This window comes from Arachis ipaensis, chromosome B05 (assembly GCF_000816755.2).
Source record: "Arachis ipaensis cultivar K30076 chromosome B05, Araip1.1, whole genome shotgun sequence".
NCBI classification, from domain to species: Eukaryota; Viridiplantae; Streptophyta; class Magnoliopsida; order Fabales; family Fabaceae; genus Arachis; species Arachis ipaensis.
Genome location: NC_029789.2, coordinates 132,659,767 through 132,674,119, shown reverse-complemented (window position 1 = coordinate 132,674,119; position 14,353 = coordinate 132,659,767). Strand labels below are relative to the sequence as shown.

The window sequence follows — 14,353 nt, the reverse complement described above, 5'->3', positions numbered from 1 at the left end:
TACAAATTCAACTTAATTAAAGATAAAACAAAGACAATTAAAAATGTTTAGCAGAAAAACAAAAATAAACACACTTTAAACCGAAACAGTCACTTTAAAACAAATAAAAACCAAACAGCCACCATGCTTAATCTGAATCCACACCAGACTCATCCTCATCTTCTCCGGTTGGTGCAATTTCTACAAAAATAAAACAAGAAAATCAATATAGATGATAAACATAATATAGATTATAAATTATAAACATAAACCATGAAAGGAACTACAAATTTCTTTTTTGCACACCTAATTCAAGTTTCTCAAACTCTTCAATAAGCTCCTCAAAATCGGTTGTCATTGGAGAAGCACGAAGCCAATTTTGTGTGCATATCAATGCCTCAACTGTCTTTGGAGTTAAAGAACTCCTATAGTTGTTAAGCACTCTTCCACCAGTGCTAAAAGCTGATTCTGAAGCAACAATCGAGACCGGCATTGCTAAGACATCTCTAGCTATTTGTGATAAGATAGGATACTTGCTAGAATTTACCTTCCACTAATTCAATATGTCAAAAGTATTTTGATCACGAGGCTTCTCTAAACCATCCATCAAATACAAATCCACCTCATTCTTGTTGATGATCTCATGAAAATGCACCTCCTTGAAAAAATCACCAGCCATGTCACCATCAGGTACTCCCACATCTGATGCACCATCTATTGTTGCTGAAGTAAAAGATCTACCCCCATTATTTGCATTCACATAGCATTCGAACATCTTGGAGAAGGTCTCTTTCACTTTTGCACCCAAAAAATCAGCATCATCCTTATCATATAGCTTTTCAAAGCTAAAGTTCACAAACTTCAACTTGTATCTAGGATCAAGAACCACAGCAACAAAAATCATCATATTGATATTTTTTATGTTACCCCAGTACTTTTCATACTTAAGCTTCATCCTCTCAGCCATACTCCCAAGTAATGGATCTCGACTACCACAAGAAGCCTTGAACACTCGCAAAATCTTACAAAACTCATGAAAATATTGAGAAGAAGTCACAAGCAAACAAAACCACAACAGCTCATAAGCACCAATAGTTTTGTTTCCAGCAACAAAACTACAACAACTCATAAGCAGCTTATGAAAAATTAGCATTTTTAATTATACGCAGCCATATATATGCAGAACAAAACCACAGCAACTCATAAGCAGAACCATAAGTAATTCATTTTTAAAGCCAATCAACAGAATTTAAATGATCATAAACAATCAGAGACAGCTACACATATATTCAAAAAGACACCAAGATTAATTAGAAGCAAATACTTATTAACCATGACAAATCACATTACTAAATTTAGGTTTACAAAATCAGATATAGAAAAATAATTATTTCTGATAAAATCCCAAAATTATATCTCAAAATGACAAGATAAATTTGTAAGGGTGACAAAAGTAAAATTTTAATAGAATGATTATGTAGCGAGTATGATTAAATTCTACAAGTTTTTTCCCCTTTGCAACTAGCTAAAATTGATCAATGAAAATGGATTATTCTTTTTTAATTAAAATGCTTTTTTAAGTTTATAATGTAAAACTTTTGACACGATGAAAATGACGATCCGGTAAAAGGTAATAAATATAAGATTCAGTTAATTTCACTGTGAATTTAATCCAATTTTCCAAATTAAAAGGTTATTGTTTCAAGGTTCATATTCATCATGAAAAGCTTGAACCCCACTACCATATAAAACCAACTCAGTGTGTAAAGTGTAAACCCATCAGCCATCACCATTGCCAAAACTCAAAAAGCTTATTCTGGCGGGTTTTCTACTCACTGTATATTCATTCACCAGAGAAAAAAAAAAAAATCTCAGAAGGTGATACAACTGTTCCTTCTAAATTCATTCTTTTCTTTGCTTCTTCTTTCTGCTTTCTTCCCTTTGGTTTGGTGATGATATCTCTGATTATCATTATTGAGGCTTTTTATTATTATTGTGGGAATTTTCATTTTTTATTGTATCTTCAATCATGGGTCATGCGTTTCTTGCAATGTTTGAGAGAATAGCGCGTTCTGATTCAAGATTCAGTTATTCTCTTCTTCTTCTTGTTAAGTCATCATGAAACGGTTCATCACTTCTTTCTGCTCTGAATGGAAGCAACTACTATAACGTAGCATTGTGTAACCAAATTTGGTTTGGTTTTTTGGTTTCTTTTAGCTTCATTATGCTATCAACGTCTCTCTCTCTCTCTCATCGTGCATTTGTTTGTGTCTTTTGTCTTCTTTCTTGCATGAAGATTTGAAACTAGAAACAGGCTTATGCTACAATTTCTGATATATGTCTCTTTTCAAGCTTCTTTCTCTTCTTGTTTTGGTGCTGGAAATGTGATATTGAACTTTGACTTGAAGTAATTCCCATTCCCACCCATTAGAAATTTTCCATTTGATCATTCTTTTTCATATTTATGAGGCTGTGCTTATGATATTTTTATAGGAATCAATAATCCTCTTTCCTATTATGCATTTTGTTTATTAAGTCTAATAGCAATTCTGATATTTACAGATACTGTACCTGTAGAACAAAACTGTGATGGCTTCATTATTACCTGAGGAAAGTGTAGGGCAAAATTTTACATGGCCGAAGCCTTGTCCTCCTCCAAGGAAGCCTCGCGTTCTCCTCGCTGCTTGTGGATGCCTATCGGCTGCGAAATTCGGACAGATTTGCCAATGTTTCTTGACATGGGCAGATATAAATACTGTGGTCACAGAAAATGCACGGGTTTTTCTTGATAAATCATCATTTCCACATAATGTGCAAATGTTTTCCGATGTAGATCAAGGGAGGGTTTGGTCAGAATCAGGTCCTCTACTCGGTTCGCCTTTACCCTCTGCTCTTTCTAAATGGGCTGATGTCATGGTCGTTGCTCCAATTTCTGCAAATACCATTGCAAAGGTAATCAATAAACTCACATGATAGGATTAGAAACATTACTTTGTACTAAGAAGAATTAGATCTTGCTTATCAGAGTTTATATGTACTATATATGTGTTTTCCTGCTTCCTAAAAATCATGTAATGTTTCGATCGGTATGTTTGCATCTTATTTAGAGTGATTTACATGTTCTACTTTTGCATTACTCGCATGATTGGAACCTGACTTGTGTATAAAACAATCATATGCTGCGTTATATGATCAAAACTAATGTGTACAAGAACTCATATCTTGCTTACAACAATGCCCCTTTTGTTTGTTTACTAAACAACTCAATTTTAAGGATGTTTTTGTAATAATTCAAATAAATCTACATCATGCTATTTAGTTTATATTCCTACTTATTGCTAAGAAATGTAATGTTCTGTTATTAAGTTGCATCTTACATAAGAGTTGTTTCATTTGCATGTTTATGGTTGCAGATTCTTGGAAGGATGTGCGACAATTTGCTAACAACTATCATAAGAGTATGGGACTACGAAAAGAGGCTCTATCTCGTGCCATCGATGGACCCTTTGATGGGGGCAAATCCTTTAACAGAGAGACAGCTTCATTCCCTTCGTGTACTTGGTCCCTATGTAATCACACTAGCTGGAGACAACGCTCATAAGCAAATGCCTGATCCTGAAATCATTTCTGAATTTGTGAAAATAAATATCAAGTGAAAGACTGAGAAGAATGAAAGATTACGCGTCTATAATTGTGGTATGCAGTAAGCTGAGTTCATTTTGTTTGGTGAATCAACAAGAAAAAAGAGTGACTGATATTGTGCTGTTTGTTGTATAAGAAGAGTACCACATCATTGGACAGTGAAAAGTGATGTTCTGTGAATCAATATAAAAGGCCAAGTAAGCCGCGTTAATAAGCATACCTTTCTCGGCCTTTTGGCTAAGATCAAGTGTAGTATCTGTTCTTATCAGTTTAATATCTGATATGTGGGCCATTGGTCCACACGATATTAAATTTATTTTTTGAGGGGGATGGGCCATTACAGTAGCTTGCTACTGGGCCTGTCAAGCGTCGCCCAAGCCTTACACTGCTGCATGGGCCTGGCGCACCCCACCAAATTAAGTCTAAAATCTTTTTAATTGTTTACCAGATTTTTTAATTGTTTTTCTTTGTTTATATTTAATGGTATCAAAACATGAACAAATAATGTAGGAAATTTGCTTTTCATATATAAAGCTCATAATATATATACATGTGAATGTAATGTCATCATCACGTTAAGTGCTATTATTAATAATCCAGCTTAGCCAGCTACGCATAAATAAATATAATTATGTGATAACAATATTGTTGATGCTAAGTTGTTAACCAAATAACCATTGATTTGGTGGTTCAGATACCCCTCTCTCTCATTCTCATGGTATGTCTTTTGAAGCTGCATCATCAACTTTAATCTCTTCCTCTTCATTCAGCAACAAGGGCTTTGTTAATGATGATGGTGGTTCAGTAATGTTCTTTTCACTGGTTTTTCCCCATAGGACTAAGTAGAGACCAAGCACAATGAGGATTGCACCAATAACCCTGTAATCAAATAAAAACTTGAATGAATCATTCCTTTTCAACAGAAACATTTATATAATCTTAGAACACATTTAATTGGTACTCTCAAAATATTCACATCACTCCATTTTCATTCATTAATATTATTCGATTTTAAATTTTTCATAAACACAGAATTAAATGTTACAATTAGAGCTAGATTTTATGTAGCTTTTTTTCCTTCATATAAAAATAAAATTTGGTGCAACAAATTAAATTTTGTTCATACCCTCCAGAGTATAACTGATCACCAAGAATTATTGCTGCCATGAGAGCTACTAGGACTGTTTGCAACGGCTGAAAGGCAGCAACAAACACAGGGCCACCCTTTTGGATACACCATGTTTGAAGAAAGATGACAATTGCAGATGATACAATTCCCTAAGTAATCAAAATTGAAATTAACTTTTCACATTTTATAGATAGAAGTACTTAATATTTGAGAGTTGGAAGTTAAGGAATATTGATTACAGCATATAGAATGAGGAAAAGCTCTTGTAATGATACTATCTTCCAATTTCTCAAGTCAGTTTCTACAAAGGCTGCTATGATCAAGAATTGGATCAATCCGAAGAAGCATGTGAACGCGGTGAGCGAAAGTTTCGCCGGATACTTCTTCACCACAGGAGCCTGCACAGAAATTCTTATTGCATTTATGAGATATATAAAACAAATGTCCAACCAATAAAAAACCATGATCATTATGATCTGACCTGAAAAACCATCCAACCAGCCCATGAAAAACAATGTCCAAGCAAGTATATGCAACCCCATCTCCAATTTTGTTGCATTTCTTCGGAATTATGATCTCCAAGTGTTTGATGGCTTTGTAACTGAAGAAGAGGAGGACCTTTGTATAGAGTAATAATAGTAGCACCACCAACACTTGCAATGGTTCCTATAACTTTTGCTAATCCATTTCTCCTTGCCATGTTCACTTTCTCAAGCCTGGCAAAGAAATCAACAGCTATAAAGGTTTTGAGAAGCTTAGCTGATCTTACACACAGCATCCTCTTGATTCGTCACGCTTACATTGACCTCCCTATAGAGGAGGCTAATCGTAAAATGTGATGAGGTGATTTGATTTGATTACCTTAAAGTTAAGGCCAAGATAAAAGTGATAGCAGGAACTGAGTTTTGCATTGCAGAGGCAAAAGTTGGAGAAGCATAATATAATCCCAACAAGTAAAAGCCTTGGTTTGCAGTGATCCTACAACATCCAATGAAAAATCACAGAACAGAAGGAACTATTGGAACTAATAGGAATCCAACAATCATGACTATATATAATCTTATATCTATACATGCTTACCCCAATAATGCTAATAGGAAGAACTGAACCAATAGAGATAGTGTAAGAGATGGTCTTTGATTCCTAATTACAAAACATATGTAACAAGAGTCAGAAAAATGATTAACATAAAGAATATTATGGCAGGAAAATTGGAAGAAACTCACTTCTCTAATAGATAGGCAAATGGGGTCAACAAAATCAAAGCAATTAGATTTCTATATACAGGGTAAACAACTTTGCTAACACCAATGTTTAGTGCAAGTCTTGATACAATGTGAAATCCTGCAAAGCAGAATTGCAGTGCAAGTAATGCCACAAGAAGCTTCACTTTCTCTCTTACAATATTGCTTCCCATTTTTCTCTGCTTTAGACTTGTTATGGGGGCAACAATATAGAGCAGTTGTCTATATATAGATTGAAATCTTGAAGGAATATTAAAATTATACAGTTTTTTATTTTAAGTTTTTAGTGTAAGTAGTTAGGCACGTTATTTGATGATTAGAATAGCAATTAGTAAGATTGTGTCTAAATTAGACCTTTTAGATAAGACAAAATAAATAAAAAGAAACGAAAAAACAATACAATAATCTTTTAGTATTTTATCCACATTTCATAAATTTGTATATATAAATATGATTTGTCCCATAATGCATCTTGTCGGATCAAATTTTTTTAAAGTGAGAAAATTGGTAAAATAAAAAAAATAAATATCTAATTATCATTGAATTAAGATAATGAAGCTTACATATTATAAACATTATAAATTCAAGAGTCATTAACATCTATTTTATTATTTTATTAATTTTCTCATATCACTAACACTTAACACACTCTTTTTGTGTATCTCTATATTTTTATTCTATTTTCCTAACTAAACTTGCCTAAAAGCAATTTACAAAGTTTTTTTAAAAATGAGAAACGTTACATGATGCATTACTTTTATACACACCTTTTTTTGTATATTTTCTATTTTATACCATGAAAATTTATCTTTTGAACCATAAAAAAATATGTAAGATACACAAAGAATTGTGTGAACATTATTTTAATAAAAAATTATAGAAAAACTTATGTCCTAAGTTATTGATATTTACTTTGGCATACATAAAATTTTTTATTTTTTCATATTTTTCTCGTTGACCTTAGATTGAATAATTTAGGGAGACAAATTATAGGTAGATCATGTTAGCCAGGCAGTTAGAGAGTGACCAACCTTCATCATTTGTATTACCATGTTCCCATTAGCCCTTTATCTCACTTCTGACTTTATGTCTAATGCGACCGTTGTCACAATTTTCAGTCTCTGTACATAATAAATTAATAATCATTATAGAAGAATATTTGATTACTTTTCCACAAATCTAATCCACATATTTATGATAATATAATGACATTGTCTGCTTCGGACTCAAATAATTATTTTGAATGCATTCAATAAAAACATGAATCAAACAGGCAAGACTTTATAATTTTTGCATATTTTATGGTTATTTCTTTGTTTTGACCGATTCAGAAAGAGAAATGTGTTCTTTTTCTTTTCTTTTTCCCCCCTCAAGGTCTCAACTCTCAACTCTTAAAATGCCACTTAATAAATGCTCATCAATAACGATAATATAGCTCAATAAGATATAACTTCAAATTCAAGAGCCAAAATGTTACTTTGTAAATTTGATAGTAAATCATTAAGCTAATCTTGAATTATAAACCTTAACATGTGTACTATATATTAATTATAATTTATATCTTACATTCATCCAAAGGAATATCTTAGCTCACCTAAAAAACATGAAAGGAATATCTTAGTGCCTCAGTGACAGGAAAATTATTGACTCAATGTGCATATGCATGAACCTTAGATTGTTTCACGAGTCTTAAATAAATTTACGAAAATGGCAAAGATGAAATTTAGCAAGTGAGAATATTCGTAGTTAAGTGGCTGCTTGTGGAAGATACATTGTGTGCAGTTGGGGAAACATTTTTTATTTGCTAAATTATAAATTCACTGATTGATAGGGGGTTTATAGAGACACATTCTCCTATTTAATTTAAACATTTTTAAAAAAAAAAATAAATTGTAAACGCATTTTTAATGCAATTATTTTTCCCAAGCTCAGCATGCTGAATTGTACTTGGTTTGAGTAACTTCAGTGATGATGGTCATGGACTTCTGCACAAAAAATTACTTATCAGCTTCAAACTTGAAAATTCATAGTGTGAAGATCTCATTTGAGTCCAAAACAAAATGATGTTCAACAAAGAAACTAACTACCATTACTCAACCATGTATATCACAATTATCCATTGCTTCAAACATGACCACAACTACAACAATCATGCATCAGTTTCATAAGCATAAGCTAAAAACATTGCACACTTATGCCTTGTGAGCCACCACTTATGCATTGTGGTAGGCAATTCACACATTGTACACTCTCAAGCTGTAGCTATTAGCTAAACAAACCGCGATTCCATTTGAGCCTCAGCTATTGTAACACATGGAGATGGTGTCATCAGTAAGTTAACTGCGCTTGAATACAATAACAATTGCGGTGCAGTTATCTTTGCAGCGACGCTCACGTACAGCTTCCCTTACAAGACGGCGGCTCACAGCTGCAGCACTAAGCCCCTCCTACAAAGGCTCAATTCAATGTTTTCCTCAGGTAAGACAAAATCCTTATCAAATATAAAAGCAGTAATAAGAACATTGTGGAAACTAAAGATTGTGACCCAGCTTATTTGTGTTGTGTGTATTAGACATTAGACAAGCACCACTGCGATAAACGTTAAAATTAAAACACCTCTATGTTAAGAATCAGGTATACAGCAAGGCACATATATTAATGGAAATAGTTTGACCAGTTAAAATGTAAACGTATAAGTTATAACTAGTACAAGATTGCAAGTTGTCAGAACAAACAAGAAACTCCTTACATTCAATAACTTCTGAACAAAATCAACAGCATCACTGGGACCAAATACCTGACATCCGGAAAATCTCATTTCATTTCATTTCATAACAGTTAATCAAACCAGCAAAACAACTAAATAGGACAATGATGGATCCTAGAAAACATACCCCCCACAAGCCATCACAGCCAAGAATGATGAAATGCTCTCTCTCAGTAAGATCAAAAGAATGGATATCTGGGGTTGCACTACAACCCACCTGCAAATGGTATTTTTTTCTTTAACGTTAAACTCCTGTTTTAGGCCTATTTCATGGTATGGATAAATTTTATTGCCTAACTGACAAAGAGAACAAGGAAGCCTTTCTAAGTTAGCAGCAAACCTTTTTGAACTGCCGGTCTCCAAAACCCCTAGAAATTTCTAGACGCCCTTGCAATCGCCCATTTGAGCTTACAACACCACCAGCCTGCAAATTGAAGTGATCAGAATAGAGAACCAATTGATGAAACTCAACACCAGGCCTACATAGATAAGTCACGTAACCAACAATTCTAAATGTAATGCATCACAGATAATGAATGCTTCAAGGGACTAATGAAAGTTCTTCAAAGCACAGCTATATACAGACACATAGACATACAGTCATGGGCTTCTCATTAATTCAATTTTCGAACTAGTTTGAATTTGACACCTTACTAGATAAGCTGGTCCTAATAAGATTGTGAATCATGAGTTATTAAAGCTTCTGGCAACATAAGACTGAATGCTAAATCAAAATTCTTATTATGGATGCTTAACTTTATACCAGAATGTTGCTGTGTCCAATTATGTGTGAAAAGGTACATTAGTTGGAAGTGTGTGGAAAGTTTTATATAAAGAGATGGAAATGGTAACTTAAGTTTTTTTGCATAGAGCCAAAAGTTATAGATCAACTGCACGTCCTGAGAACTGTCAAGTAACAGTTATATATAAATCCAAAGATCTAACCAATCATCATTGAAGCATTTTGAACCTTCTGAATGCGTGCACGTTCCTGTGGGAAGATAGGTTTGTGCTCTCTCGTCAAAACAATGGCCTTTAGTGCATGGGCTCCATCAGAATTACCTTGGGATCCATCACTTATAGCTGACCGAGCCAAAACTGCTTTGGCATCTCCTATGTTTGCAACGAAAACCTAAAAACAGTCGTCAAACAGTGTTAAAAAATTGGGGAAAAACAGGTTATGAATGACTTGGCAGAATACTGAGAAACCACGAGCAGACCCTATTTGGATGGCAAATAGAGAATAAGTAAACACAAGCTTACTTTTTGTCCCAATACCCAGACACAGACAGCTGTGGCACCATCCTGCCATCCCCCTGGTAGCAGTACATAGACTCATAAAGATATAAATAACATGAAAGAAATCTCTAAAGATTATATTAATTATTATTAATTAACTTGTATCGAAATCTATAATTCAAAAACCTAGGCAAGTGGCCTGCAGCATAGTGTGATACATTTCCTTTTTTTAATACCAAGGGGGAAAAAGTACATTGTACTGTTAACCAATTATAAAACAAAAAATCACATGGACTTCAAACCAATAAACTTTAAAACCCCAGTAAAAACTTGATTAACATCAAAATTTAAGCACAATTCAGCCACCTATAACAAGAGATTAACAAATCGAAGCAATCAAACTGTACCTTCAGAACTTTCTTGAAGAAGAGACTCATCGGTTTTACGAAAACCTAAATCAGAATAAAAACATCATATGAGAACATTCTGTAACCAAAAAAAATAGATGAATATAAGTATTCATCCACAATTCAGTTTCGCAATATACAAATGAGGGATTGAATAACGAAAATCATAAACTTGAATGCTTACCATCAAGTATAGCTCTTTTAGCTGCCTTTACATCCAACTGAAACAAAGCAAAGCAACCAAGATATTAGAGGCAAAAGTACATAAAACTGAGAGCAATAGAGGGCAAAGATATCAAAGAATACGGAAGTTGAAAGGAATATATTTTTTATTTTGAAAAAGAAGAAAAAGAAATCTCCCAAGGAGACCAGAAGAATTCATTTTGATAGAAACTTCCATTTTACTTATGAGCTTATGATCAAGAAAACTGGCTTTCATGTTTCCATTAATTGTTTTATTGACTATGGAGACTCATCTCATCAACTCACTATACAAATCTGCTGTAAAAGGCCTAACAGACAATATATGGATTCCTCTCGTGCCCCCTCATGTTCTTCAAAATAAAATCTCAGTTAGAACAAGGGTACACACCCTACGGTTCAACAGCTTTCAACAAAACTTTGCAAAATGATACTGATATTTTTGTTACTTCATAACCATCTTCCTTGATGATTCAGTCAACCAACAATAAGAATGGTTGCAGTTGCATAGTTTCCCTTAACTGTAGTTAACTTCAACTGTATCTCATATGACAATCGAGAAAGAACAGAGGCCTGATGAGGATCATAGAAGTTTGTAATAAATGAATAGAAGAGTTTGAGTTACCCTGTGTGTAATGTAGTGTTAACTCTATCTAAGAAACTGAGCCTAACTAAGTGAACTAATAGATTCTAGTATCTGTACATATAGTAACTAATTTAACTGTCTAGAAAGTAAATACAGAACAACTATTATTTTGCTACAGTATGCATAAAATTAGACCAAGCAAAACACACCAACTCACGTGGTAATCCAGCTGAGATAACATTCCCATGCAAATGCTTCTGTGCATATTCTGCAGCCAACCGTCCTCCATGCCCATCATAAATTGCAAAATGTGCACACCTGAAAACCAAGCTCTCATAATCATTAGTAGAGAACAGAAAGCAAAAAATCAAGAAATGAATTTGACTTCAGGAACAGGCAACAAATTATCCACAACCCTATTTCCACAAATCACACCATTTATTTGTTAGAAAATAAAAGAGGAACAAACACTAGTGATAAATCAAAATGATTATTCATCATCTATAATAATAATAATAATCATAATAACCTTAATTTTCCAGGGTAATCTAAAGTTGCGTCTAAGAGAACAACCGAAGCATCTTCCATTGTGTGCCTAGAACCCTTATCCTCAGCTGCATCAGCATCAATTTCGAAAGAAGCTTCGACAACCGAAGAATCTTCCGTCTTTGGCTTCTTCGAGGGAACATCAACAAGATCGTCGCTTTCCGAATCAGCTTCGCGCTTTTTGGGTTCAACTTCCACCGTGACGGTTTTGCCCTCTGTGGTTTCGTCCATTTTCGCTCTTACAAATTCCAATCACGACTTGAAGGTTAAAATCGTTGAAAAGTGAAAACCCTAAGCCTACTACAATGATCTCCAATCTCTCCTACTCACCTATAGTCTACAGTAGTAATAATTAATAAATAAATACTAAAATTTATTTAATTTTAAATAATATTTATCTCTTCTAAAATTTTGTTTTTGTCTTTCAATTTTTTTATAGAGGAATGCTAGGGGGCAGCAACATTTGGAATTTATAGCCATCAAATAGCCATCAATAAAGCTTTTAATGGTGTGAGATTAATATGAAATTTCATCCAATGGCTCACTCTTCTTTGATGGTTACATGCTAGCCAGAATTTGATAAAATTGCTGGCCCTAGACTTTTTCTTTTTTATATTTCTATTCTAAAATAATGACTAAAAAGAGTCTAGCCTCTAATATTTTCTTGAATGAAGCATTTTGATATTAAAAATAATTTAGAACTTAATTAGAAAATATTATTTTTTTCCTAAAAGTTTAAATGCTTTTATTAGATTTTTTTGTTTGGATGGCTCCATAATATTCGAGGATTATCCTAAAAAAATTATAACATTTGAAAATGGATCTCTCAATTGTTTTAATTATTTTATTAAATATGATTTTTTTATTAATAACGATTTAATTAAATTTTTTTTTATCAAAACCAAGAATTTAATTATAAATCTCCAAATATATAATCTAACTAAAAATTTGGTAGAATTATAGTAATTAATTGCATGGTTGATAGACAATATATTATTGTTATTGTCCTTATTTGAAACTCTTTTTAAGAAAAAAGTTCAACGTGTCCTCTAAAAAGTAATTTGGTCATAAAAGTTTTGGGCAACATGTGCAAAATTCTAGATTTAAATCCCCTTGTCACTAATGAATAAGAAGAGAATCGATTACAACCAAAGAAATAAAAACATCGATTAGGAAGTTCAAAACATGTGTTCTAGGAAGTATTAACAAAGTAAAATCTAGAAAGTTGAAAAACTTTCCCAAACAATGTGTTATCCACCATGCATCAAACAATTGAATTCAGCTACCTTGCTTACATGCATATCACGTGTTACAGTTTTCAAATCTAAATCCATTAGATTTGTCTCTAAGTACATATATCTGAAATTTGACTCTCACATTCTTCAAATGCACCATATATTATCTCTCACAAATTTGGAAATCTCATCAGGTTCAGGCAGTTTCCCATCTTGCTTCTGAATTAACAGTGTGATTATAAGGATCCCAAGTTCGTGAAGGAAAATATAGTTTCTCAATGTGGTATAATTTTCCTTCCACAAAGGATCCATGGATGGTACTACAAACAATGGCTTTCTTACGCAGTCCCATGCTCTCACAACACTTGTTAGCAAAGTGTCACAAAACCCTTCTGCAATCTACAACAACAGCAATATCACACATCTTTTATATATAGAAGTTAAAAATGAAACATGCAATTATGCAAATAACTCTTTGTAAGATGCATACAATTAACATAACAACTCAACTTTATACAAGTAATAAAGATAGAACATGCAAATAACTAATGGTAAAGATTCATGAGAATGTTAGATAATTTGATATGTTTGACTAAATTATCATCTAATAGTTTTTAACTATCAACTACACATGACGATAACTTTACACACAAACATATATACCAACTTAACATTACATGATTCTTAGTAACTAGGTGTAGAGGTGAAAATTATTTCGACCAAACACAGATAGTCAAAGCAAATTAGAATGCTAGCAACTAGGGGACAGCATGAAGCGTGTCTCCGAATCGAGATCTTGATACAAGATTGATCGACATTCCTGTTGAAGTCGAAACCAAAATCCAACCAAAACACTAGGAGAACACATATAGCACATCCACATTCATCTAAATTACATATAAAATCTGAAAAATTGAGCAGCTTATTGATACCTTTGCAAGGGCATGTACAGATAATGGAGCAATGACCATGGCATCAGCCCATATACAAAGCGCAGCATGAAGGCATAGATCCTCTTTTTTCTCCCACAAGATCCACTGATCATCGTCCATATACACGTCCACCTCGTATTGGATTGGTAGTCTAACAAATTTCTTTGCTGATTTTGTGACAATGACTTTTACCTTGGCCCATGTCAAGAAAGCTTGGATCAATTGTCCAAAATTCGCAGCACTCTGGCATCCACAAATGGCAAGTAGGATTTGCTTCTTCTTTGGCGGTGCCACTGGAGGCAGTGCCACCACATCTGCGTATGTTTTTCCCCTTACAGTATATGATGAGGCCATCACACTATCTGAGTCTTGTTCTGCAAGGCACAATATCTTTTCCAATATCAGATTTTATTGATTCTTGTAACAAGTTCATGAGCACGGCCTTA

At 33.5% G+C, this 14,353-nt stretch overlaps 4 protein-coding genes across 10 annotated transcripts in view; 1 reads left to right on the top strand and 3 right to left on the bottom strand.

Moving 5' to 3' along the window:
* Nucleotides 1,608–3,937, top strand: LOC107641168 (phosphopantothenoylcysteine decarboxylase-like). Its single transcript, XM_016344673.2, has 3 exons — nt 1,608–1,857; nt 2,542–2,931; nt 3,393–3,937. Exons 2-3 carry the CDS (start codon nt 2,569–2,571, stop codon nt 3,633–3,635), a joined length of 606 nt encoding a protein of 201 aa, XP_016200159.1. The 5' UTR covers nt 1,608–1,857; nt 2,542–2,568; the 3' UTR covers nt 3,636–3,937.
* LOC107642095 (WAT1-related protein At3g18200-like) lies at nt 3,905–8,001 on the bottom strand. 2 transcript variants are annotated; one of them, XM_021102822.1, is made up of 8 exons: nt 7,942–8,001; nt 7,561–7,588; nt 5,831–5,893; nt 5,612–5,728; nt 5,232–5,466; nt 4,990–5,148; nt 4,748–4,899; nt 3,905–4,500 (listed from the first exon to the last, which is right to left on the bottom strand). In XM_021102822.1, coding segments are annotated over exons 2-8 (894 nt in total). In that variant the 5' UTR covers nt 7,563–7,588; nt 7,942–8,001; the 3' UTR covers nt 3,905–4,334. The 2 variants fall into 2 exon arrangements, with proteins under 2 accessions (XP_020958481.1, XP_016200898.1); XM_016345412.2 differs by lacking the exons at nt 7,561–7,588; nt 7,942–8,001 and adding an exon at nt 5,977–7,019.
* Nucleotides 8,011–12,063, bottom strand: LOC107644233 (probable protein phosphatase 2C 8). Of its 5 annotated transcripts, none has more exons than XM_016348044.2 (10): nt 11,724–12,063; nt 11,404–11,512; nt 10,592–10,628; nt 10,408–10,452; nt 10,025–10,077; nt 9,732–9,893; nt 9,102–9,185; nt 8,889–8,978; nt 8,744–8,791; nt 8,011–8,441 (listed from the first exon to the last, which is right to left on the bottom strand). In XM_016348044.2, the coding sequence occupies exons 1-10, from the start codon at nt 11,969–11,971 to the stop codon at nt 8,331–8,333; spliced, it is 987 nt and encodes a 328-aa protein (XP_016203530.1). In that variant the 5' UTR covers nt 11,972–12,063; the 3' UTR covers nt 8,011–8,330. The 5 variants fall into 5 exon arrangements, 4 of the variants coding, with proteins under 4 accessions (XP_016203530.1, XP_016203531.1, XP_020958482.1 ...); XM_016348045.2 differs by having other exon boundaries at nt 11,768–12,025; XM_021102823.1 differs by having other exon boundaries at nt 11,412–11,512; nt 11,724–11,999.
* Nucleotides 12,898–14,353, bottom strand: part of LOC107641167 (phosphopantothenoylcysteine decarboxylase-like) — a 2,290-nt gene continuing 834 nt past the window's right edge. For both annotated transcript variants that reach the window (XM_021103557.1, XM_016344672.2), the window contains 2 exons: nt 13,908–14,281; nt 12,898–13,374 (listed from right to left, as the gene is read on the bottom strand). In XM_021103557.1, the coding sequence (XP_020959216.1) occupies nt 13,123–13,374; nt 13,908–14,261 (606 nt within the window). In that variant the 5' untranslated portion in view covers nt 14,262–14,281 and the 3' untranslated portion in view covers nt 12,898–13,122. The remainder of the gene's footprint in view (nt 13,375–13,907; nt 14,282–14,353) is intronic.

Coding starts and splice junctions, on each gene's coding strand:
- LOC107642095 (XM_016345412.2), bottom strand. CDS start 6,167: ATGGGAAGCAATATTGTAAGAGAGAAAGTGAAGCTTCTTGTGGCATTA. Junction 5,729..5,830: donor TTCCTATTAGCATTATTGGG/GTAAGCATGTAT, acceptor TGGATGTTGTAG/GATCACTGCAAACCAAGGCT. Junction 4,900..4,989: donor TTTTCCTCATTCTATATGCT/GTAATCAATATT, acceptor TTGATTACTTAG/GGAATTGTATCATCTGCAAT.
- LOC107641168 (XM_016344673.2), top strand. CDS start 2,569: ATGGCTTCATTATTACCTGAGGAAAGTGTAGGGCAAAATTTTACATGG. Junction 2,932..3,392: donor CTGCAAATACCATTGCAAAG/GTAATCAATAAA, acceptor TTATGGTTGCAG/ATTCTTGGAAGGATGTGCGA.
- LOC107644233 (XM_016348044.2), bottom strand. CDS start 11,971: ATGGACGAAACCACAGAGGGCAAAACCGTCACGGTGGAAGTTGAACCC. Junction 10,629..11,403: donor CTGGATTACCACGTGAGTTG/GTGTGTTTTGCT, acceptor GCTTTGTTTCAG/TTGGATGTAAAGGCAGCTAA. Junction 9,894..10,024: donor TCTGGGTATTGGGACAAAAA/GTAAGCTTGTGT, acceptor GACTGTTTTTAG/GTTTTCGTTGCAAACATAGG.